General features: G+C 36.5%; 1 protein-coding gene across 1 annotated transcript in view; it reads left to right on the top strand.

Moving 5' to 3' along the window:
• Positions 1-25,502, top strand: part of LOC112974075 (CUB and sushi domain-containing protein 3) — a gene marked incomplete at its 3' end in the record, with an annotated part of 516,764 nt that overhangs the window by 346,820 nt on the left and 144,442 nt on the right. Inside the window, exon 29 of the mRNA XM_026082659.1 lies at positions 7,275-7,469. Within this exon, the coding sequence (XP_025938444.1) occupies positions 7,275-7,469 (195 nt within the window). The remainder of the gene's footprint in view (positions 1-7,274; positions 7,470-25,502) is intronic.

Below are 25,502 nucleotides of genomic sequence, written 5' to 3'. Positions count from 1 at the left end.
AGTTCAAAAGCAAAAAAATTGAAGACATCAGTTTATATGTTTCAAAAGTAATGATTCATTGACACAACTTGACAGCATAAATATGTTTCTTCCCCCAGTGTATAATTTATTTTTATTTTTCCTCTATGTAGTAAGGCATTTTGGCATATTTGCATCTCAGATTCCTGTAAGGTGAAAAGATGTTCCAGATGCTAGAAGACCAGTGATTCAAAATGAAAAAGTCTTGGGCTAGACCTTTGTATGGTAGGCCATAGTACATCTGTCTACATGAGGCCATAACAGTGTAAGCAAGAAAATGAATGCTTGTAAAAATCATGATCAGTAGGAGCTTTCAAAACTGTTTCTATGTAGCACAAGAAATGGAAGTATCCAATATAAAAGGAATATGAACGTATCCAGTAATCTGTAAAGACAGCCCGTGGGAAAAGGTGAATGTTGCTGGAATAAAGGCAATACATCCTAACCTCTTTGGACAGATTCTCTTCTCCATTTATTCTGATAGCAGCTGATAAACGCAGAAGTATACCAAAGAAAGTGTGATGCATTTGCAAATCTCAGAACCTTAAACCTGAGATGCAAACCCACAGAGGCTCCTTTTATTTTCCTAAAGCCAGTGGGTTCCACAAATGTAAAGAAAGTTAGCTTCACAGTATAATTTAGTCCTAAGAAGTTGAAAGTAGCTCTGAAACATGTTAATGGTAAATCCAGCTGTATGCACTTTTCCACATCACTTAAAATATTTCTTCTTCCTTCTCGATTAAATTGAAGAATGATAAGTGCAGATGGGAGTGCTATACAAAGCAGTAAAGGGATGCAGAGCTTTCAAAGAACAAGAAACTGCATTAATTTTGCAAAGGGAACAATCCTGTTCTGTGCTGTTGAATGCAGTCTTGTCTTATGGAATTAAGCAGTTTCTCTGATCCACCAATCTAAGTGTGAAAGACACTCATTAGGGGCACAGTTTCTTCTCATTCTTGGTCTAGGTTTAAATAAGGCAGTGAGCTAATTACTGTGCTTTCGATTCAAGACAAAATTCAATTTTCAACTTTACTGTTAGCCTGTGTGTGTCACTATGATCACTTATTTCTTTCTCTGCTTCCAGGAGTCATCCTCTCAAGGAGATTTCCCCATAACTTTACAGTGACTGCAAATCTAAGTAATAGGAGGATGTAGGCATTAGACTCTGTGCATGTGTGTGCTTGTGTATGCATACATGTATGTAAGGAGATGAGGGAAGGTTTGAGAAAGGATTCAACCTAATTCTTATTTTCCCTGCTCACCTAATATGGTTATATTTCCTGCTCTTCTCAGAATATCTGGAGTATGCATTTCAACATCTAAATTTAAAAAAAAAGGGCATAAAAAAAAGGAGGTATTTTAATTCCCACCAAAAAAATTCAAGGACTGTTAACTTTGGACCTGTATCAGAATCACACACACACACACACACACACGTGTATATATAAAACTTATTTTATGGGTATCATAAGAGCAGCTTAAAATTTGAAAGTGATATAATTATTATTAATGGACAAAAGATGAGTTGTGAAGTTTCAGAACAATCATTTATATTATCGTTAGTTTCCTGCATACTTATTTTCAATCTGTTGCTTAGATATTTAAGGTTCTGAGATAGTTCACTTAGTAAATATCTCAGAATCCAAAGCAAAAACTCAAACAGCAAGGAATGAATGTTTGAAACCTAAAACAAAAGTTTGCAGGACAGTAATATGACAACTAATGTATTTAAAAAGAAAGGAAATATTTTCACCTGTGTTACTCTGTTACTATCTATATTATTCTAACATATTACTAACATATCAATGGATCACAAACTGTATTAAAATGATGTAAGCATGACATCTGAAGTAGAAAACCATCATGCATTTAATTTGGTCAAAAATAATTATTACATTAATGAAGAGAAAACTCTTAATAGAATGTTTTATGAACCAGCCTTCTTTATATAGATGGTAGAAGCCTTACGATCACAGGCCCTGGCACTTATGTGTTGCAAGGGTAATATGGCTAGGCACAAGCAGTCCAGGAGATCTCCAGAGTGTGTTCATGACAAATTCTTGATGTAGGTAATCCCTAACTGACTGGAGGAAACATTCTGCTGGACTTGTTACTCACAGAGAACAATTATGTCAGTGCTATGAAGGTCAAGAGCAGCCTTGAAGTTCACTGGAAGCCTAAAAAGGCTAAAGAAAATTGTGGTCCATTGCTCAGTGGGCAGGGGACCAAGTGACAAAGGAGATGGAAAAGGCCGTGGTACCTTTGCCTTGTTTTTTACTGGCAAGCTTTGCCCCCAGGCCTCCCTGAGCCTGCTAGCAAAGTCTGTGGGAGTGCAGCATTATCCACAGTGGAGGAATTTAAGATTTAGGAAGCACTTAAGCCAACTCGCCATATATAACTCTATTGGAACAGATGGGATGCACGCAAGAGTGTTGAGGTAGCAGGTTAATGTTACTGCAAAGTTGCTGTCTTATCATCTTTGAAAGGTCATGGCAGTCAGGCAAGCTTCCTGGTGACTGGAAAAGATAAATGTCATATGAATCTGGTTAGGCTGGTCAGCTTAACTTCAGTCCCTGGAATGGAGTGAATCCTCCTGGAAACTATTTCCAAAACAAAGAACAAGGAGTTGTTTGGAAACAGCCTCCATGGATTTACCGAGGTGAAATCATGCCTGACCAGTTTGTTGCTGTCTATGAGAAGATGAAAGGCTGTGCAGACAATGGGGGAGCAGTGGATATTGAATACCCTGACTTCAGAAAGGCCTTTGACACTTTCTCCCAGGGTATCTTGAGAATGAAATTTGGTGAGATATGGACTGGGTAGATGGACAATCTGGTGGATGGAAAATTGGCTTGATTGCTGGGCTGAGACTGGCAGCCAGTAAGTAATTAATAGGATTAGTAATGTTGCCAATACTCTCTTTATTGATGACCTGCATGATGGAATGGGGCACGCTCTCGGCAAGTTGGTGCTCTCGGCAAGCTGGCAATCTTGGCCAACTGTGGGGAGCAGTCAATACTCTGGAAGGTGGCACTTCTATTCAAACAGATCTTACTAGGTTGGAGAAATGGGCTGACAGGAACCTTTGACAAAAGGAAATAGAGTCCTGTATTTTGGATGGAATAACCCCCTGCTACTGTACAGGTTGGGGGCTGACTGGATAGAGAGCAACTTTGCAGAAAAGAACCTGGGAACCTGTGGAACAACAGGTTGAGCATGAGCCAGCAGCATCCTGGGCTGAGAATGGCAGAATGGGAGGAAAAGTGGGATCAGCAGGTCCAGGGAAGTGATTCTTCCCTCTGGCTCTTTTGAGACCTTTCCTGGAGTACAGTTTAAGGCTCACCAGTAGAAGACCTTTGGGATATGTGAGCAATTCAAACAGAGGGCTACCAAGATGATTAGGAGGCTGGAGCACATGACATGTGAGGAGAGGCTGAGGAAACTGGGTTTGCTCAGCCTTAGGAAGAGAAGGCTTCAACTACTAAATGGAAGGATATGGAGAAGACAGAGCCATGCTCTCTTCAGGGGCACACAGTGAGAGGCAATGGACACAAGCTGTCACAAGAGAATTCCAATTAGATATTAAGAAAAAAAATTCACTATGAGGCTAGTCAAACACTATGCCCAAAGAGGTCATGACATCTGAATCCTTTGCAATCATTGTAATCAAATGCACAAAACTCTGAGCAACCTGATCTAGTTGGCTCTGCTTTGAGTGGGGGTTGTGTTAGATCCTTTCCAGCCTAAATTATTCTATGAAATGCATTTTCTGCACATAAATTGTATCAGCTGCAGGTGTATCCTGTATCTATACTTGCCATGTCTTAAGTGGCAGTAGCACTAAAGTTGTACTCTGTTGACAGGCCATATTTCTCAGATACAAGCATCACTTGACTTTTGTCTCTACATCAGATCTGTTCTATAATCATGTTTGTGGTTGGATTTTGTTCTTCCCTTCCTGCCTACCTTCATGTCTCTTTCATAATGGAGGAGCAGCTTATTACTTATAATAAGTGCTCTAGAGAGTAATTACGGAATGTTTGCTATAGTTAGGTATGTCTGTAATATTCTCTCTAAGAAGCCTATTACAGCTTTGTTCTCTTTGAGACTTACTTAGAGACGGAGTAGTAAGTCATCAAGTTCTGAACAAAGCACCTGCTTCTCTTGGCTTTCAGTGCTGTTCTCTGTGCACTGAGACACTAGTTTTCTAGAGGGGTCTGACATCATTACCGAGTGTTAGCTAACAAAGAGGTTTCCTATTAAACATCAAGAATGCCGCGGCACATATCACTTGCCTGTATTTCAGGAAGCCTTAATGGATCTAGTGATATGCCAAAATTACCAGAGAAGTAGTTACTGTCTTTTATGAAGTTTGTTGCACAATTTTGCTAGTACGGAAAGCCAAGAATATAATATTATCTAACTCAAATCTTAGCTGTCTAATCAAAGAATTATTATTAGTCCATACCTAATATTACCAAAAAAAAAGACTATTACAGAAAAATGTCTTAGTAATAACACAGACAAAATTGTTGCGCATGGTCTCTCTAGTATTTTCTCTGTGTCGTCAGGTTGGTAGTACTAGTCTTCTTCAGAAGGAAGGCATGAGAAAGGGAGAGTTACAGGGGTCATCAGTGTCCTGAGGAGGACACGGGGGTAGCATGATATTGATGGTGAATGTCTTTTTCAACTGCCTACTGGGTGCACTTTTTTTTTGTTTTTTGTTAATAACCTTGTTAATACAGTCTGCTTATTTCCTCTTTTTTCACTTGTTCCCAGCTCCATCTGGTGAATCCTTTTACCACATTTGACTTCTTTCTTCATATATTATAGCCTGATACACTAACTTTCTTTCCAAGCTCACTTAGCAGGTACTTCAGATTTCCAGAAGTAGTTTGAAGGTGCTTGGTATTTCAGATTTTATTTTTAAAAATAGTTATTAAGAAACTGTATTTCCATAGTGACATTGTTAGTGTTTAGTCAGCAGTTTCGGAAATCTGTCAAAACTGTATCTTTGGAGAAAAGAAAATTACAGGACTGTCATTGTTCCTCACAGAACATTTGTGCTATGACAGATAATGTCTTTCCTCAGTTTTTGGTTTACACACCAGACATAATAGATTACTTTATCTTTTTCTCTCTTTAATTTCTTACGTGATATTAGTCTATACTTTATCCAAGGAGCTGCCAGAATTCTGAAATGTGGATTTCTTGTTGTAAACTCAAGAATAGTTATTTCACAGTATGTGGCTTTAAAGTTCAGTAAGAAGGAAGTTCATTCTTTTCCATTCTTACTATTATCATAATGTTAAGACATACTCCTAAATTAAATGGACCATTTTATTCGAAGTTGAGAATTTGGACTTGAAAGGTCTGTCAGACTTCTCAAGTGAGTGCAGTTGGCTTACATAATAATTATTATGATAATTATGTGATATCTTACAGGGTTAGATTTACAGGTTACTAATAAATTATATCTCTTTACTTTTGATTGTGCCACCAGACTTCAGAATATGAGAGTTACCAAAGTTTTAGCCTTTCTTTCTGTGATGTCTTTTGAAGCATTGCCATTCAGAATAGGAGGCAGTTAGATGTCCCAGGCACCAGATTGCAACTACCTAAATGAATCATCTTGAATCTCTAATACCTGTTCTTAATAAAACTATGCATTATAACTATTACTTGTTATTGTATGGGTTTTCATATCAGAAGCAATGTTCTGTAGATTGGATATGCAAATCCTGATAAAATGTTAACCACATTAGGACATCTTCATATTCCTTTGGAAAATTTGGCATTGAAATTTCAGAGGAATAAATCCATGTTTCCATGTTCAAATGCAAATATAACTTTATGATTTTGTAATGTATCTTTTCTCTCCTCTCCTAAATATCACAATATACAAATGACCATAGGGGATCAAACAAACAGTCTGTTTTCTTCAGTATCTTGTCTCTAGTAGTGACCAACAACTGATATGTGGCTAAAGTATAACAAAATGTTTGAATGTTTAATCATTTTTCCCTAGCATCTGTAAGCTTTCAGAAAATCTAGCTTGGGGACTGCTGGAATCCAAGGAAGTGTCCATGTATTTAAAGCTCTTAAATAGCCTTCCAAGAATTTCAAATCTTTTGGCAGCCCTACCTACCTGTAGCAGAAAGTTCCACAGTGCAAATATGCATGGTGCAGTAAAACACCTCTTCTGATGTTTTAGAAACTGGCAGTTGATAACTCCATTTAGTTCCTCCTAGTTCTTGCAGGGAATGAGTAAGTGTTCCCTATTGATCCTCTCCACGACACTCATAAATGATTAAGAAGAAAATCTGGAATTTCTGTCTTCTGCTCGATAAAATGAATTACTTCAGTCTCCATCCTGAATGGCACAAAAGTATTGCCTCATTCCAGCTTCTACCATTTCCTAATACCTTTACTGTTATTTCATTAATGGAAAAACAGTGCAAATTTCACCTAAATGTTTACTTTTCTTCCCCCCTTCTGCATATCAGTGTTGTTATTTAAAAGTGCTGAATTGTTATTTCTGTGCAGCTTGTTTATTAGACATACTATTATTCATGTTATAGAAGGAAGGGGAAAAACAGGATAAGGGCATGGGCATGTTAGAATGGATTTCAATATTTTGAAACAAATAGCCATAAATAACAAAGGAAGGAGATAAATCTAAGGAATAGTTTCATTCTGTGTCCTCCAGTGAGCAAAGAAAAATTATATGAAAATATACCATACAGTATATAGGGAAATAGAAATCCACTTGGGGTTTATTAATGCTGAACAAATTGTGAAATGCTGCTCATATGCACACTTTTTATTTCATCTAAAATAGGTATTACATTGGCTTCCCCCACTTCCCAGTTTTCAGACCTCATATTTTAAAATTAAGATGTGTCTAGTCCAGCGGGACCATGTCCATAAAATGTAACTTCAGGTCTCCTATATAACTATGTCTCTGGTCACAGTGAACCCAGGAAAAAGAGTTGTTATAATGGTGCTCTATAGGTATAATCTGGGAAAAATATAAGAGGTGTGGTTTTGGTCATTATATAGAAATCTTAAAAGTGAGGAAGAGATGACTACAGTCATAGAACATTTGATGAGAAAGGAAGGTTTCTTTTGAGAAGATGAGAGCATGATGAAGACCCTCACAGGATGCTCAAACAAGACCTTGACAGAACAGCAGAAAATATTTGCAATGTTTTATATTATACTCAGAATTATGTTTGTATTTGTTTATTTTATAGCGAAACTGCGTGAGTCTTGCTTTGATCCTGGGAATATAATGAATGGAACAAGACTTGGAATGGATTATAAATTGGGGTCAACTGTCACGTATTACTGCGATGCAGGTTATGTTCTTCAAGGATATTCTACACTAACGTGTATCATGGGAGATGATGGAAGACCTGGATGGAACAGAGCACTGCCCAGTTGTCATGGTAAGAGCAGTGTTTCGTTTACTGTTGTTGCTGTCGACTTTATTCTTGTTTTGTCACATGGAAGAAACAGATACAAAATTAGAAGAAGCAGTTTTAATAAACTTCTCCTTCAGGACAAGTGCTCTTTTCAGTGATATATTTAATAAAAATGTCATGTTTAATATCACTGGGTAAATATTGTTGCAAGTTATTATTCTAGTATCACCGGATAAATATTTTTACAAGTTGTTATTGAAGACAGATGCCTACTTGTATTCTTGAATCAGCAATTTTTCAACAGATCATACAAATATATACCTGGGATATTTATTTCAATAGAGCATTAATTATACTCTTAATGTCACCATATATTTTTGTTTCTTTTTTATGGCTGTTTTCTAAACTACATAAGTACTTTAGTGAAACATTTTGTTTACACCACTGTGTATCAGTTAACCTTTTGTGCGTGTGGTCCCTAGGAAGATTCAGCCTTGAAATGCACCAAAGATCCAGTCCTTCAGATTTCATGCATATGAGTAATGCTACTCACTTCAGCAATCTCCTGACTTTAATGATAATATGACTGACCATCTCAAGCATAAACATTTTCAGATTTAGAATCTAAGAAAAGATTCCATTTCTAGATTACTGATTTGGTGTTAATTTTTACTAGCAGTTGATAGCCATTCCAGAAGAATGCAGTATTTTTTTCAGATGTTCTATATTATTGAGCACAAAACATGTCCTATGTGTCCATATATTACTAAACTTTTAGTTAACCAGTGAAGAACACAAAAATGCTAAGTAATAAAATTAAGACTCGATTAAAATTAAATCTCCCCAGTATCATCTTAATTTCAATTCCTTTGCCCATTGTGAAGACACAATGTTGTTAAATTCATTTCTAATTTAAATATATTTCTTTTAAGTAGAATATGTTTTTTCTTTGTTGTGTACTATACTTCTATTACAGTGGGGGAGTGTCAGTAAAACAGAAAAAAAAAATACTGATCGACAGCTAAACAGAATAACCAAGCGCTGAATGATAAAAGTGTAAGGATTTGAAGAACTTATATTGTTTTCATTATCTACCAAAAATATTATAGTACTGAAACACCAAACTTCAGTGGCCGCAAATTGGAAAACTGGCCCTAGCAAACTTACCTGGAAACGTGTTCAAACATTTGGAAATGTTTTCAAGCTTCAAGTTGGAAGCTTCTTTCTCATTTAAAAATGCTATATGAAAGTTGTCTTCTACCTGTTTTCTGGAGAGGGGTTGGTGAGGAAGGTTGCTGTATGTAAGAAGAGAAAGGATTCCTTCTTTTGGGAAGTCTTCTTCGTAGGAAAAGACAGATAAAGAATTTCTTTATCAAAGACGCAATGATTGTGTTTATTCATGCTGCTATCTATGTAATAGTCTTCAGAGCTATCTGATTATCTTAACGTTGAACATGTTCACTAAAGAGAGAGTCTTTTGATTGGAAGGAAAATACTGCAATTTTACTAAAAGAAAAAAAATCTTACAATACAATGGGTAGTGGACAGCTGTCACTGATTCTAACTAGACTATTTTTTTCTGGATGAACAGGGCCTTGTTTCAAAGATGACAGGCCCTACACCTCTGTAGGATGTGCTATATTTTCCATTAAAAAGCCTGGGCCTTGCAGTTAATTCTACCTCACCTTTACTTCTTATAGTGGTTTTCTCTAGTTTGGAGTTTGTAAAGATTTGTAGATGTGAGTCTGTGATACAATATAGAATAGTTTTACCAGATAATCAATGCTTTCTAGTTTGGGGGGATTTTACTCAGGAAAAACAGAACATTTATATTTCTGTGAGAAAGAAGACAATAACAAAAGATTAGCTTTCCATTACATGAGAGCTGGCAGAAGCAATGTGGGAGCTGAATTTTGACCCCTCTCAGCTGTCCAGTCTTATCCAAGTCAAAGATTTGCTTGGTTACAGTAGAGAAATGTGATGCCTCCATTCTGCCAACTGCATTTTTGAAACTCCATTAAAACTGACAATGTTATAATAAAATGTGCTATACAAAAAACCTTACTATATATGTATTTTTTTCATTTTCTTATCTCTTTTTATGAAAAAAATATTTATGAAAATTTATGCTTGTAATATTTTGATCTAGAGCTTTATTTATAAATTCAGCAAAAAGTTTATATAAAAGTTGTATAGCATTCTGCCTAAACTTTCCAACATTTAATTTCACACTAGAATCCAGGATCCTCTGTTAGATCCCTGTGATCACTGTTTAGCCGTAAAGCCTTGTAGGGGGAGTCAGGCACCTCAGAACAGAAAGTGCACATGGAAGACGGAAATAATATTACTGGGTGTTTTGACTTTGCTTGTGTTTGCAGGTTCTAAGTAGGGCAGAGGAAAGTCCAGGGGAACTTTCAGCACTCCAGATGTCTCTCAGGTGTCCCCCCCCAAGAGAATTTGAGTCTATAATATTTGATCATTTGACATGAAGAAAATCATTTTCATTTGACATGAAAAAATTTGACATGAAGAAAATAATACGGACATTGCTGGTATCAGGGTGAAGCTAACAGAGAGTGGTGCAAAATCAGACCCTGTTCAGTCAAAACTCTTCTTGTTGCAATAAATACTGAATTTTTCACTGAATAGTGGAATCTCAACAGAGGAGGATGGAGAGGCATCTCTCTACCCATTCTGAATAACTTGAAATCACTTAAGACAGACTCGTGAGAGAGGGTAGATGAGTTTGGATCACCTGAGTACAGAAGGGAGTTATGAGTCTTGTTTCTAAGATCTAGCCTTTTATATAAACCATGGGTAGAAATTCCTTATCCATTCATAATTAAAATGAAGGCTATGACTGTGTTACATTAGTAGGGCAATCTTTTAGGAGAGCTTTAAGCATGCCCTGAAAATGTCTGCTAGATCAAGCCCCATAGGAACACTGGTGTTCAGGTCTGAACAGGCTTCAGCATGAACTGGCTGATGAATTGCTCAGTCTGTCAAAACATGCTTTCCTGGAAATGTGCTAAACCAGAAAATATGAGTATCTACAGACCCTGAAAGTCAGCCACTGGTGGTTTTGGAGTTAGCTAAAAGCTGAGCAGAGACTTTCAGGATCAGAAGAAGGACTAGATTTATAAAAAAAATATTCAGTGCATAAAGCTGATGTTTCCAGGTTCATACCTTTATGCACACAATATTTTTATGGCCTAGTCCTATGTGCATTTGGCATGACTTGCATTTGGTTAAAATCATTATTTAAAATGACCTTGAGCCTCTCTAATAAGTGTGGGAAGTGAACCAAATTATTGGCTTCATTCTGTATGAACACATGCAACGATTGCGCAGGGTAATATGCTAAGCTATTTGGCATTTGATGGTGGATATTAAGAACAGGATGTAATTAACATATGCAGATAAAATGTTGCTGTGGCAGAGATGATGATTAATGATTTCTGTTAGCTTCACCAACTATAGTTCATTTTAAATTTTTGGTAGCGAGCAACAGTTGTTTGCAGAATAACAGAAAGCCCCATAGTGAGAAATCATAGTCATGGCTGAGTGTAAAATCTTGTTCCTAACAGAGAAGAAAGCATTTTTACACCACTAACAAATATTGCTACATTTCATTGTATTAGATTATAATATAAATATATAATATAAATATACAAAAATATTTGAATCCGGGCTTCCAAATATCTCCATGTGAAAGATGTAGCTAACAATTTCAGATAATGTCATAAACTGGTTGTGACATGACTTATTCTCATTTTGTAACAAAATATCAGGTCTTAATATATTCATATGCCCTGTTTGTCATAAGACATGTAAAAAAAGTCTTGGCATTATAGATATTGCTCATAAAGCAATTCTATACCGTGATATATTAAAAACAACAGAAACTCTTAATTATGATTGCAACAAGAAATCATAATTCCTAGTCTTGTGGGCATCAGTACATAATTATATACCACAGCAGTGGTAGTTTAGTGATTAAAGACCATGCTAAAGGCTAGATGCATGCACAGGAAGAGGAGGGAGCGAAGAGCTTCAACTGCATGTCTCTACCTCAGTCATAGGACCTGGAGGATAATTCTCATTATTAGGATCTGGGAAAAGGGGGGGCTGCTGCCTCACTGTCCCCCAAGTAAAAGTTTTCCTGAAAACTGAAAAGCCAGAGGGAATACCTGTTGTTTGTTTGGACTCTGACATTGACCCTTGGTTTCAGTTGTGCTGATTCTTACTTTTCTGTATGCCTAATTTTGTTTCTTTCTTATCTATATTAACTTGTCAAAGCCATTTCGGATAGATCATGTCAGGTTTATATCTGAAACCTTTCAGGGTGGAAGATTGCGCAGAAAAGCTTAATCTTATTTATTATCTTGTAATACATTAACTGTTGACAGCTTTCTCACTAATCATGCACTATTGATTATTTAATTAGAGGCTTTATGTGTGACATTTTTATGCACTTTTTACATAGTAAAGCTATGATTCTTATGTAATAATTGCATACCAGTGTGGTCTTTTAAAACCATTACTCTAGTCAGTCCATTATTTACGTGATAAACCATAGTCAGACTGAATATTTTTCCAAGCTGCGTGAAAAAATTTTTAATGATAATTTTAACCATTATTGACTATGTTATAAAGAATAGAGAATCTTCTTGTCATAGGCACAGACATAAATCTACTATAAGAAAATACAAGACAAAGGCACGTTAGGCTAAAATACTTTCTTGGGTGATTTCTGTATAGGATTGGTAAAGACAAAGTAGAATCTCTAGGTAATCTAATTTATAATTCTCCATAATGCTCAAGTACATGAAAAGAATATTCAGGTACAATTGATGTGCTGGTCAATTTTATATAGGTAAAATTTAAGGCACTTTTATTGTGTTTCTGTTATTTTGGTTGTAATGATTTTGATCAAAGCAGTTGGAACTGTCATTAACTTATTTGTCCTATTCTGCACTTTTGGAGTATAAATGTAGAATGCTTGATTATATTCCAAAATCTTCAGCTATTATATATAAGCAATTAAAAATAAGATTTTGAAAGGCACAAAACAGTTTTTAGAAGCCTAACACTCATTAAGTTCCATCTATGGTATTCAACATTTTCATCTTTATTAAAAAAGCAACAAAACAAAATACATTTCTAGACAAAATTGCCTGTTTTTAATAGAAAGAACAGATCAAATGAATATCTAAAATGTAAGTGAGATCAGGATCACACTTTATTATAAGACTACTATAGGTGGAGAGCAGTAGCTGTGTTTTGGGTTGGCTACAGTTACTGCTCATTAAAATGTTTTGTTAAAAAMACACATTTAAGTCCTTGTAATATTTCATAGATTTAATTTGTTGGGATGATATTTGCCGTTGCATTTTTATTTCTCTTGTAAGAAAAAGCCTCAGCCTGAAATTTTGAGAATGTCATGAGTTTAAATAGCTGGACTTTGTGCAATAAAGAGTGCAACCCAATTTTTGAGAGAATTACTCTTTACGGGAATGCAAAGGCCAGCCTGAGTCAGCATCCAATTATGGCAGTAAAAGCACTAAAAGCATAGTTAAAACACTTGGAAGAGACGGCATAGGTGATGTTGAAAATGTAGAAGAACATTTCCCTCTGCTTCAAGCCTGACGCTTTTAGTTAAAAGAAATTTGTTCTTATTAATTTTATGTTTGAATTATGACTAGCTAAATGATATTACAGAGTGAGATTCATTAATTGCCATGGGCATGTGAACAAGTTGTGCCACCTGCTCTTGGATTTTGACTATTGCTGTGTACTGTCTACTTCAGAAGCCTTTCTTAAATGACCTTTCGGACAAGGTATAGCTGTTATTTTTGTATATTGTGTCCTTTAATCATGCACTATCGAGCTTACACAGCATCTTTGAATAGATAAAGAAAAGCTTCTTGGAGGTGCACTTACACCATAAAAACAAGAAGGAGGCAAGACAATGTATTTACTTGAAAGCTATTAAGTAGTTCCCTTAAATCTTTATAAATAAAAGCTATAAAACCACTAGTGAAAAACAAGCCATAGCCCCCTACAGTGACTGTGTTTATGATAGTGTGTAATGTTACCAATTACTCTGTTATTTCCCATAACTTTCTGTTTAAAGTTGTGAATCATAGAGTGACAGAAGAGGAGAGGCAGGATGAAGTCTGAGGAGAGACAAATTTGTCCTTTGAATTAATAAAAACTATATTTGAGGTGTAATTAAACAGTAGTATAATGTGTGTGTATAAAAGTATTATACTATATAATTAATGTGGTATTTATGTGTATACAAGTCGTATATTATTATAAACAATAACTGATGTGGCATTTACGTTACAATAAAAAGGAAGGTTAAGGCTGGGATATCTAACACTCAGAAGTTAGTCAAGGGCAGAATTAAGGCTGCCATGCACTGGGGATGTGTTTGGGATGTTTTCAGCTGTGATCTTGTTTACTGTTGTGGTCAGGAGAGGGAGGCAGGTTTTTGTGCTCTGAGTCGGTGACAATAAATAGTTTCTTAGTGTCTGAAGCCATAGTATGTAGGGCCACTATCTCATCTATTTCCAAGTCTGGAAGTGTGTAAGGAATGAGTCAGGCAATGACAGAAGAGAAAACATACTCTTGCAGTTAATGAAGCTGAATGTTGTCGCGGAGAATTCGATTCTGTGTTTGTCTCAGTTTCATAGTTCCAAAGTAACATTCAATTTAACCACTTAACCAGTATGCTTTACTTAAAGTTACCATATGTTGGCTACTTACAGTGGATTTCTCATTTTCTTGCTGTCCAGGATGAGACATCTGTTTTATAGAATAAAATAAACCATGTCCTAAGCACTTAGAAGTAGAATTGAAGTCAGTTAGGGTTGTGTTTTGAATACGGATAATGCCACTCACGTGCTACATACTCTGATAAGTTAGATCCTAATGGTCAGATGTGTAGAGGCAATTTAAGGATTTTTAAAGAAAGTATAAAAGATTTTATTTATTGTGACTGAGACATCTTCTGAACACTGAATTCTTGTTTCCAAACTTCCACTGGTCGACTTCTACAAATAGGTGCCTGTTCCTTTACCACGCCAAGCTTCTTTTCCAATATAGCCCATGGAGAGAGACAGGTGTCTTAAAGGTCACCAAAGGGAATTCCAAGAACTTGTTAGGAAGGATCATTTTTCATTTTGCATCTGGACTCTGAACAGGATTCACTGGGCTTGCATGCTCAGCAGGGAACTACCTAGAGAAGCAACACAAGAAATATTACATGTAGTGAAATATCTGAATACACTGTTCAAAAGTGCATCCATTTGCTTGAGATTAAACCATACACTACTTTGGAGAGATTGTAGGGTCAATTTTTTTGTGTTTGAAAGCTTAGCAGTTAGAAGACTGATGAAGAAGTAAAAGAGTTGGGATCTAGGTCTGAGTATGCCTGACACATTGCAGACACTCTTTTGTATGAACACTTCTTTACTCCTCCTCCATGGAAGGGATACAATTGCACACCTAGATCTGTGAAGGTCACAAAGCCAAAGAGAGGGAACCTAACCTGGTGGATTTGGGACTAGTTTAGGAGAGATTTGGTTATCGGTCTTTATTTCTTGGAGATAGTTGGCTCATTTTTCCTGTGACAAGCCACTGTTTATTGTAAAATGCACACATGGTTTGGGGAGTAGGAAATAGAAATAATATACGTCTATATGAGTATAAAGATGTCTAGCATTTTGCCAAAAACCCCACAATTCTTGAAAATTGTGATTATGTTAAAATCTCAGCTTTTCTGAGATTTTCTGAGAAAAAAGCTGTTTTTCTCTTCACATCAGAGAAAGTTTAAAAATGTTACTGGAGTGCACTATAAAGGTTAAAAATTCTAGAAAGATTGAAAAAAAATTAAAAATAAATATAGATGTACACATATACCCACATCAAGCATTATTTTCAGTGTCTGACCTTTCACACATACATTTGGAATCCATAATGTGGCTTTATAGTGTTCTGTTGAATAATAAATGCTGTATATAATTATTGCAAGCTTCCATTTAAAAAGTGCTAATGTAATATAATGGTAAATAAAGCGTAAGAAATGAAGAATAGTAGTTAATTACAATGACCTCATTAAAATCAGCTGCCAGAGAATCCTAATTTCCAAGGTATTTAAGGGATTAGTTAAATAGAGTGCATCACAAAACCAGGTACTTCATCTTCTTTTGAACTAAATCTGTTGCCAATTTTTGGAAGTGTAATTTAATGAAGTAAATATTACAATGAAGGAAAAATAATTTAGGCTATGTACACCTTGATTTTTGTAGCCTTAGCTTTTTATATTCCTTACTGCAAAAAATATGTCTAAAATCAAGCTTATATATCAACACCATAATTTTAACTATGTCTGCTTAGATGCAACTGTTAGTTTGAATAAACATCATGAATAAACAAGGAAAATGTAGCATGGAACTTTGGTAACATTGAGAATAGTATGTAAATAATAAAATTTGTAAACTAACTGTCATGCAGTTTCTAAATTATTTGGAGATAAAGGCATAAGAAAGCAGATGAAAATGCAGAATGAGCTCTGATTTCTTTGGATTTAGAATACCGATCACTGGCATTCTTCTGTTTTGTTTGTTTGCTTTGAATATATATGTTTTTCAAGAAGGAGATTGAAATGTATTATTATTATTTGTTAAAAAATAAACAGTTATTCCACCATGTATTTTGAGCTGAAGAACAGCTTTTAGCACTAGTTCAAGTAAATATATGCTTGGTTCTGTTCTAAATGTTGACACCGTAGGTACATATTGTTTCTCGCAGTTTTTTTAGAACAGACACAGTGGCTGCAGAGTATTCTGTTCTTAGAATGAAAAAAATCTCCACCGTGCATTCACACAGATAAGCAAATATTTATTTTCCAAAGATTTCAAGACACTGAAGTAGAATAAGATTATATTAGTGTAAGTCAGAAATCAAGGTAAGGCAATTAATTAATAACGGGAATTAAAGAAACTGATCCGGTCATCTGTGCTGGCTATCTCCGATGAATATGCATGTTTCTAACTTCACCTGCAGCAGCAGTCTAAATGTTCTCACTCTTGTCTGATACTTCAGTAACCCAGTCAACTGGAGGAAGTTTTACTAGGTGGGATATGTTGGTGGTTACTTGTATATGACTCATATTTCCTCCTTTTCACAACATTTTTTAATAACTTCACTGTACCCATTGGCTGTTGCAATAGGGCCTTGGTGAGGGTTCTGTGGAATGAAAAAAAAAACAGAAATTAATACCTGCAATGTTTTAAAATGGAATTCGGTTATCTTTTCCTTCTTGGCTGGGCCACATATATGAGTTCATCAACCTGCTTAATGTATGCTGAGCAAGATAATCTTCCAGCTTAAAGAGAATGACCTCTTCTTTTAAAATCTTATGTTGCTTGATGTTTGACTGGTAAGCTGCATAACATAACAGCTTTTCTCTGACTTCAAGCTCTTTTGAAGAAACAGTTAGCATCCCCAGCAAAACTTTACTTTCAGTTTTTAGGTACTCACCGGAATCTTTTTGTTATATGTTTCTTTTTTATATCCTGAACTGTAGCTGAGTGCTAACAGAAATTAATATATGAATCACAACTCTGTGTAATACACATTTCTGTAGTTCAACTACTGCAGAAGTTCACTGTTGTTGTTATGAATTAAAAAGATTGTATTGCCTTCTGTGCTGTACAGCACTATTGTTTTTCTATTGTTTTGATAATCGTTTACTGATTTGTAGTTTAACACTTTACTTTTGTAGCATGACAAGGAATATATTCATTTGGTCTTGGACTAATTTTTAATATACAATCAGACATTAAACTAGATAGAGTTACAGTTGAGAGCACATATAAAGAACAGAGAACATCATAGTGATGTTTTAATTATCCCCAATTCAGACATTAGTGGTCTAGTTAACATGTTTTTATTTCATCTTTAATATAAGAGTATCAAATGAATATAGAAACAGCTGGCCTAAAGCAGAGCAGATTTTCTCAATGAGAGTAAATATGACAATGATGTGCTCAGAATGTGCCCAAACTGTCCACAATGCACTCAAATTTGACACCCCGGGAGTAAACGAAAAGAAAAAAAATGAAAGTAATTTTTAACTTTATATGGGGAGCTCTGTCAAACTGAGGAAGCTCACTAAAATGAAACTGAAGACAACAGCAAAAAGGTAAGTACTTACCTGGTAATCTTTTAGAAACATGATTTTAGAGCCTCGCCAATCAGAAGCAAACTCTGAAAGACTAACCAAAACACATGGTGAAACAGCAGAGTCAAGGAATCTATTAGAAATTAAAAGATGTATTCCCGGAAAAAAAGAAATCATGTTCAAATGAAAGAAAGAATAATGTGGACAACAACGTTTTGAGAAACAACTTTTTAAAGATAAGAATTTAACATAACCACTAATATACTTTTCAAAGGTGAGAAAAGCAGGAAACTTATGAAAGTATCAATAGAAGATCAAGGCCAACAATACATTCAAGGATAAAGTCACTGCAGAAAAGCTAAATAAATTATTTATGTTATGTTTACTACTGAGAAGACCAGAGAGGTCCTGCACTAGAGGCCATTCCTTTGGCTCCAAGGAACTGTGTCAAAATGGAAGCAGTAATAGAAGCGGTGTTAAAGCAAGTCAATAAACTGAACCATAGCAAGTTGCTAGGATTAGATGATATTCTCTGTGGAGGTCTGAAAGAACCTAGATATTAAGTACAAGTGTGGACCAATAGGGTAAATTAGCCTCTCTGTCAAAGTAATGGTAGGTGATGAACATGTCAAAAATCTTTCATGACGAACAAGACTGATTTCCACGCTTGACTAATTGATAGAAATTATAATGAGGAGTAGAACTATGAGATATATGGTTAAACATGGTTATATTGGTGAAAAATCAATATTACTTTTAAAAAGGAAAGTGGAACTAAAAGGGAAGTGTAAGATGTCAACTAGCATGTGAATGCCAGTAATAACAGTTAATGTAGTACAACTGGATTTCTAACTTTTGACAGAGTTTCTTTCACAAAGAAAGGTTTCTTTTTCTAAAGGAATCACAATACAATGGGTTAGGAAGGAAAGTCCTCTAATAGATTAATATCTGGTTACAAGATAAGAATTAAAAAATCTTAGCATGGTGGTGAGTTTTATATTTAAAAAAGAAAAAAATCACAGTAAAGGAAGGTTATCACAAAGATCCCAGATACGTTTGTGCTGGGAATTGGGCCCTCCAATACAAGTCCACACAAGGCTGAGATGACAGAGTTCACAAATATCACAAAATCATAGCGTATAATCAAATCTAAAGTGAACTGCACAAAGATGAACCTCTCAATACTGTGTGATTAGGGAGTAAAGTGTGCATCAATTTTACTCTTGTTAAGTGCAAGATAAATGCAGATGAAAGAAATGACCCTGAATATAGGCGTATGATGATAGACACTCAGTTAGCATTTAATACTGTGGTAAGTTACCTTGGAGCCGTCACAGATAGTCCTTTGCAGGTCAAGTAATATGCTAGAAGGATTGTATTTAAAGAACAAATCTTTCTCTTTTTTTTTTTCTCTCTCTCCTCATGGAGTGTCCTAACCCTAAAGAGTCAGTATTAACACTGAAACAAAGAAATTTAACATGTATATAGTGTTTGCTCCTTGCCTTCAAATGAGTTTATTCCTCAGAGCTCAGAATTTACAGAAATCAGAGTAAAATTACAGCTCTCAAATGCAATCTTTATTAAGAGAAAACAAAACAGTGTTAGAATACTGAGAAATGCAATTCAATCATACTTTTGCACAGCTGAATCAGAGTGCCTTAAATCCACCCTTCTGATACTGAGAAAGAAATCTGTACATTTTGCCCTCCTCAGCTTTTGCCCTCTGTGATTTGAAATGCAGCAGCTAAGAGTTTCTGGGTCTGCAGCGACATATATGAAGCACGGGTGAAGTTTTTATAGGTGCACAAAAATGGGCACCTTGCTTTGGTTTTGCTTTATGGCATCCCTAGGGGTTGAGACCTTCCCTGATTAATATAATTGCTCCAAGGACTAGTAAAAATTTTAGCAAAAAAAATTTTTAAAAAAAGCTGCTATGATTTCTCTTCTTCAGAGGGTAGATACCTGCTCTCAGTGTATCAGCTCAGTACTTGGTTTTAACAGAATTATCGAAGAAACTGGTAATTAAATCATTCTTGTGGACAGTTTAACTTCCCAAGACTTGTTCAGGGCATGTTCAGAAATGAAGGCTACTAATTAAAGATGCGAACAAACTATTACCTTGTTTCAATGTACTCTAAGCAAGATGCTGATTTCCTAACTTTTGCTGTATATGGGTAGTATATATTTGCCCTGCATTTCAGTCTGACACCTCTGCTGAATTTAGGATGGTGTTGCAGTTATCAAGCTAAAATCTACAGGCAGTACTCAGGACAAAATCATATTAATGTTAATGAGGTTTTTTTCTTAATTATATAAATTAATAAAAATACCAAATATTAGAACTGACAGTGCTCAAATTAATTTTTTTTCAAAAACATTTCTTACCACTATAGATCATTGCAAAGCTATAATGTGTAACATACATTGAATTCGTTTTGTATATAAAATACAAAGGAAAGTGGCTTACTCCAAAGGTGTTTGAAGATTGATCCAACAGTTTATTAAAAATCTTCCTGGAAATACCAGGCTAAGACAGGCTCTTCATCTAAATATGTGTCCACGCTTACAAGGCTATGTTGCTGCTGTGGAAAAAAAGCTCTAGAAGAAAAGCGTTCTTCTGAGTGTGACGAAAGCTGCGTAGCTGGGGTCTTTCGGGGTTTTGAGGTAAATATGTGAAGGAAGAGGAACTGGCAGCGCCAGCTCATTTTAACAAAAGAGCCAGAATGGAATAATTCCATGCTGAGTCCAAGGTCAAAAAAACTACTTTAGGTTGAGAAAGCGAATTTAGGTTTCCCAGCTCCGTTTGGAAGTGACAGCAGAGTGTGTTTTTCCCGAGCAGCTCAGGTTACCAGGTAGTGGGCAGGTTTCCTCAGGTCAGTGCAGGGCAGGCCGGACCCTGCTGCCTCTCCCGCAGGTGTGTGGGTAGCTGCTGGGGGGAGATGCGGGAGGAGACGTGGGAGGAAGGACGTGAGGAGAAACAGGAGGAAACGTGAGAGGGTGCACGAAGGGAGAGGTGGAAGGCAAAACAGGAGAGGGCACGCGACGATGCACGTGAGGGGAGATGTGTCTGGAGCGTTGGAAAGGAGGAGGCTGGTGGAAGGGACATTGGTGGGGACGCGGCTGGAGGTGCGGTCTTGGAAGGATGCACCCTACGCTGGGGCAGGTCTGCATCTGCGGGGGCTGCGGGCCGTGGAGGGCCCATGCCGGGGCAGGGGCACCACCAGTGCGGCCCCTGGAGGAGCCCACACCAGGGCGGAGGAGCAGAAAGAGACAACTGAGCAATGGAGGTTGAGTGAGAGTGAGGAGCAGCCATTGGGCGCAGGACCCCAACGTCCTGCACTGCCTGTTGCCTTCCCAAAGGGACCGGGAGGGGCCGAGTGTGAAGTGTGTGGAAACAAGGGGAGATGAGGCTAGGAAGGGGGAGCAGAGGTGTTGGACTGCAGCTGAACCTGGGAAGGGGGAGGAAAACCGTCTCCCTGAGAGTTTAGTTGTCTATGTCCTCTTTGTTTCCCAGTACCCAAATGAGTAATTAAAAGTTTATGCTGATTAGCAATAAATTAAAGCAGTGAAATTCCCCAAGTTGAGACTGTTTGGCCTGCGACAAGTGATAGGTATGGTAGAGCATCCCATAGCTGCCTACATCCCAGGTCCTGCATTGCACAGTGGCGTGGGTCGCCTCCAGGGCAGCCAGCCGCACTGACGGAGGTGATGGGAGAGGGAGGGTGATGCACAGCAGCAGGCTGAGTCACCTTGGTGCTCTGAGCTGCTTGGGGAAAAAGGGACCGAGCAGAGATGGGCTACCGGCAGTACGCTGGCACAGGCTGGATGTTAAACCTCAGCTAACGCTTTGAGACGCAGGGAGAGGGTGCCTGCCTCATTCGCATACTTCCTTTGCTTCTTTACCTTGCCAATGTCTGTTGCCCTAAATACTTGCTTTCCTGATGTATGCCCAAAGCTGGACCTGCAATGGATATACATATAGACATTAGGAATGTAATCGTTGTAATCTTGCTTTAAATAGCATTTGTGAATTAGTAACAGATACAGTATGGTCAGAATCTTCCTACAAATAAAAAAAGTAAACAATGTGCTAGATATTCTTTAGCTCAGCCAAGACATAACGTTTGACATTTGAACGCTGGTGAAATTCTGTGCTTCATGTTCCGCAAAAGACCAAGTTGGTAATAATGGCCATTTTTAAGTCTTATTGTATATCAATTTGTAACCAGTAGCCAAAATGTCTTAACATGTGCCGATATGTCACACTGGTTATTCAATATCAAGTAGAGAGTACTGGTAACATCATAGTAATGTGACTGGCTTTTGTAGAATTGGTGTTTCTTTTGTAAGTAGCACCATTTCCACCAAGTACAGCTAAAGTGGTCTAGATTCGATTAGGTTTTTTTGTTTATTTGTTTTTTTAATTTTGTCTGCTTGCTTGTTTTAAAGGCCAAGCTTGTATTTTTATTTTAAGTTTTTCCTTGGTACTTGTGTTCATGGCTATTCGTTCCACAGACCTTTTACTGTTAAGAGTTATTTCTTAGTGTGTTTTTCTTCCCTGTGCTTCAGGAGTTTGGTCCTGACTCCTCACTTTCTGAGATTTTTTTTTGTTTGTTTTGTTTGTTTGTTTCTAATATTCATATGATGCTATTTATGGATTGTTTACCAGAACCTTTTTTCTCATGTGAGTCTTTTTTAGTCTGATCTCTCTTCATATTCTTCAACACTTCACATAGTGGCTGAGAGCTAGAGCTTTCCAGAGTATGATTTATGCCACGTTTTTCCCCCTGCTGGTCGTAGGGAGTGCGTAGGGAGATGACTAGTCACCTAAATATAAGAAATCTAGAATTAAGCAAGGTGTATCTGTGGCCTCATTTAAAATAATCTTCAAGGACACTTCTATTGCCTTTGGAGAGAGGCAGGCACTTGCAGATGGCTGTTTATCCCAAATACTGTAGGGTGAGATGAATCATTTTCTGGGTATGCCTATTTCTTTTTAACTTTAGACCTTTATGCATACATGTCGAAGAGGAGCAATATTTTGCTGCTGTTGATTACTTGGATTATTTCTGTTTCAGTGTTTTTCTTTTTTTATCAATCAGATCTATTATTGAATTGTCATATTTAATTTGCTATTGATTTGAGAATGATCCTATGTTAACCTTAGATTAACTCAGATATTTAAGTAGCTAAATTGAGATGGCCGTTGTTACTGTTTGTGTTTGAATGTATTTTTCTCTCTTTAACTACTGAAACAAGTTTATTAGAGTTAATATCATTTCATGTTGAACATGGTATTTTATTTTCTTGTCAACTTACTATTTTGACTTTCTTTCTCCTAAGAACAGTTCGTTATAACAAGCTAATATGTATTGTCTAGATATGAAGCTACTGGTAAATTTAATTACCCACAGGTCCAGTTGAAAAATGAAAGGAGGAATCATTTGAGGAAGAGACTCTCAAAGTGGGTACTTCTGTCTACTTAAAATTAACTCAAAAGTCTGTGTTGCAGACATAAATAGCAATGATGGCAAAGAAAGCAGAGACTGAGCAGGTTGCAGACATTTTTTTAGTTAATTTATCATTAGTTCTCAGATCTCAATTTTAAGATTAAATTCATTAACTGTGACTATAATTTCCTTTCAAACTGCCAGTGTACACATGCATGCAAAATATAGTGAGACAACAGCCTTTGAGCTAACTTCTGGTGCTGTCTAACCAATCACTTGGAAAGGTAAGGAATTACAGATTTTCATTCCAATATTGTAACAAGATCCTTAGATAACTCAAGAAAAGCTGATTCCTTGTATCAGTTGTGGTTCACTGCTAGTGCTAGAAAACTCATTTGGGTAAAGGGTCACTGTAGAAATACATAGGTTGGGAGCAGACAGCAACTTTAAAGTTTTTTGGATGCAGCCATTATAGGCAGATTATACTGCAAAAAAAAATAGTGAGAATCTTATTATTGAAACCAGATGCAAGAGGTGATATCTTTTACCAGCTCTCTAGTAATAAGTAGGTTTCTGGCACTGTGCAGTTCTAATGAAGTTCTAACTGAACTCAAAGTTAGCGAGTTCTAAGAAAGTTCAGATAATTTTATCTTTCAGCCTCACAGCTGTAAATTTTCTTCTTCTGCTTAAAGTAAGTACGTCTTAAGTATGTCCTTGTCTGCTAAGGTTATGGAAAAGAAATATTGTCAGTGACACCTCAACTGTATCGTCTACCTATATGATCTTAGGTATATGTAGTGCCTCCAGGTCATCATATTCTTCATCCTGTAATAGGAATGGTACCACCAAATAATAGTCTGGTTTTGAATGAAATATAGTTTGGATAAAAACTGAGCCTGTAGGTGAATAAATGCATCATACAGAAGTTATGTGGCCTCCAGAAAGACACACTTTTGTTTCTGAGGGGAAGGGATGGTTATTTCTTATGAAGAGATCTGTACATCCTTAAACATCTTTCATTCATACTTTCTCATGAATCAACATTTCAGTTCTGCTGTTGTAGCTAAAAATCTAATGCCCTCTCCCTCCTGCTATGTGAACAGACCCCAAAGCATCTGAAGTGATCTCCCCTAGCACACTGTATTACTGCCAGTTTTCTTTTCACTTCTTTTTTTATTCATTTACTACAGTGGTAGGTAAATTGTTAGAAAGTGTTTGTTTGTTTTCTTCCAGAAGTTCCCTAAATATCACATCAAAGCTCTGCTGCAGATGGTTTGACTTGAATAGCACTGTAAAATTTTTATTTAGTTATCATTTTTCAGCTGTGGAAGCTATAATTCTGGTGTGCTCTTTCAGAGAAATGATCCTGAGCATAGGGTAACTGCAAAGATCTGTTCCAGCTCCATTTATTACAAGCAGAGACTGTTTCACTGCAGAGACTAACGTATTTTATTCTAACACAACATATCATTTAAGCAACTTTTTCTCTGTTTAGATGGCTCCATTCTCAGAGCCTGCTTCTTTAACTCCATTTTATTGGCAAGAAGACAATAAAATACTGCTTAAATGAAGGAATTCATTTTTCAATTAGTATTTCTGAAGTGAGCCAAGGTCCTGAAAATATCTGTCATGGGGTTCCAGTGCTTATACCAGCTGGAGCCAAGGACCTGAGGTATACTGTGAAACCACAGAGAGTTTGTATGGAGGCACCTCACCAGCCTCCAGCTTACCTGGGAACACTGAGCCAGATGGAGTCTTGATCCCATCCCTCGTTCCAGAGGCAAGCAACATTAAAAAAGAAAAAAAGAAAAAAAGAAATCTTCATCTACTGCAGAAAGGCAAACTCAGGATTAAGTCAAATCTAATCCCATCACATTGGAGGGTTCTTGTTTGAGGCCTTCATGAGCCACATATACCTCTTTCAAAACTTAAGAAGAAAAAATGAGTGCATTACACATTGCTTGAGAATCTAGAAGACTATAGCACACCAGAACTTAATTTATACCACTGTTATTTGGTGAATTATTTTTCTTACCAAAAGCTGTTTATTGCTATATTAATAGAAAAATGAAGAATTAAGATTGATAATTATCTGCAATTTATCTATTTTGGATATATGCATTTGTTAAACAGTGATTAACAAGATGCCTAATTTCAGCTAGATTCGTTTTTAGTTTTATCACTGCAATTATTAAAGGGTGAAGCATACATCTTTTTCATATCTGATTATGTTTAACCATTAGATATTTTGACATCTAAATAAGGCAGACTGCAATAGTAAATAATTCCCGATATGTATCTCTACCCTGCTATTTAGAAATGGAGACGTTGTATGGAAAAAGGATTTGGAGTTATAAAAAGTGGACCCTCACTTTTCAAGTTTTCTCTAATTTCTTCTCTAGTACTTTTACG

The sequence above is a fragment of the Apteryx rowi genome, unplaced genomic scaffold (genome assembly GCF_003343035.1).
Source record: "Apteryx rowi isolate R43461 unplaced genomic scaffold, aptRow1 scaffold_589, whole genome shotgun sequence".
NCBI classification, from domain to species: Eukaryota; Metazoa; Chordata; class Aves; order Apterygiformes; family Apterygidae; genus Apteryx; species Apteryx rowi.
This window is presented reverse-complemented; position numbering and strand designations above follow the sequence as displayed.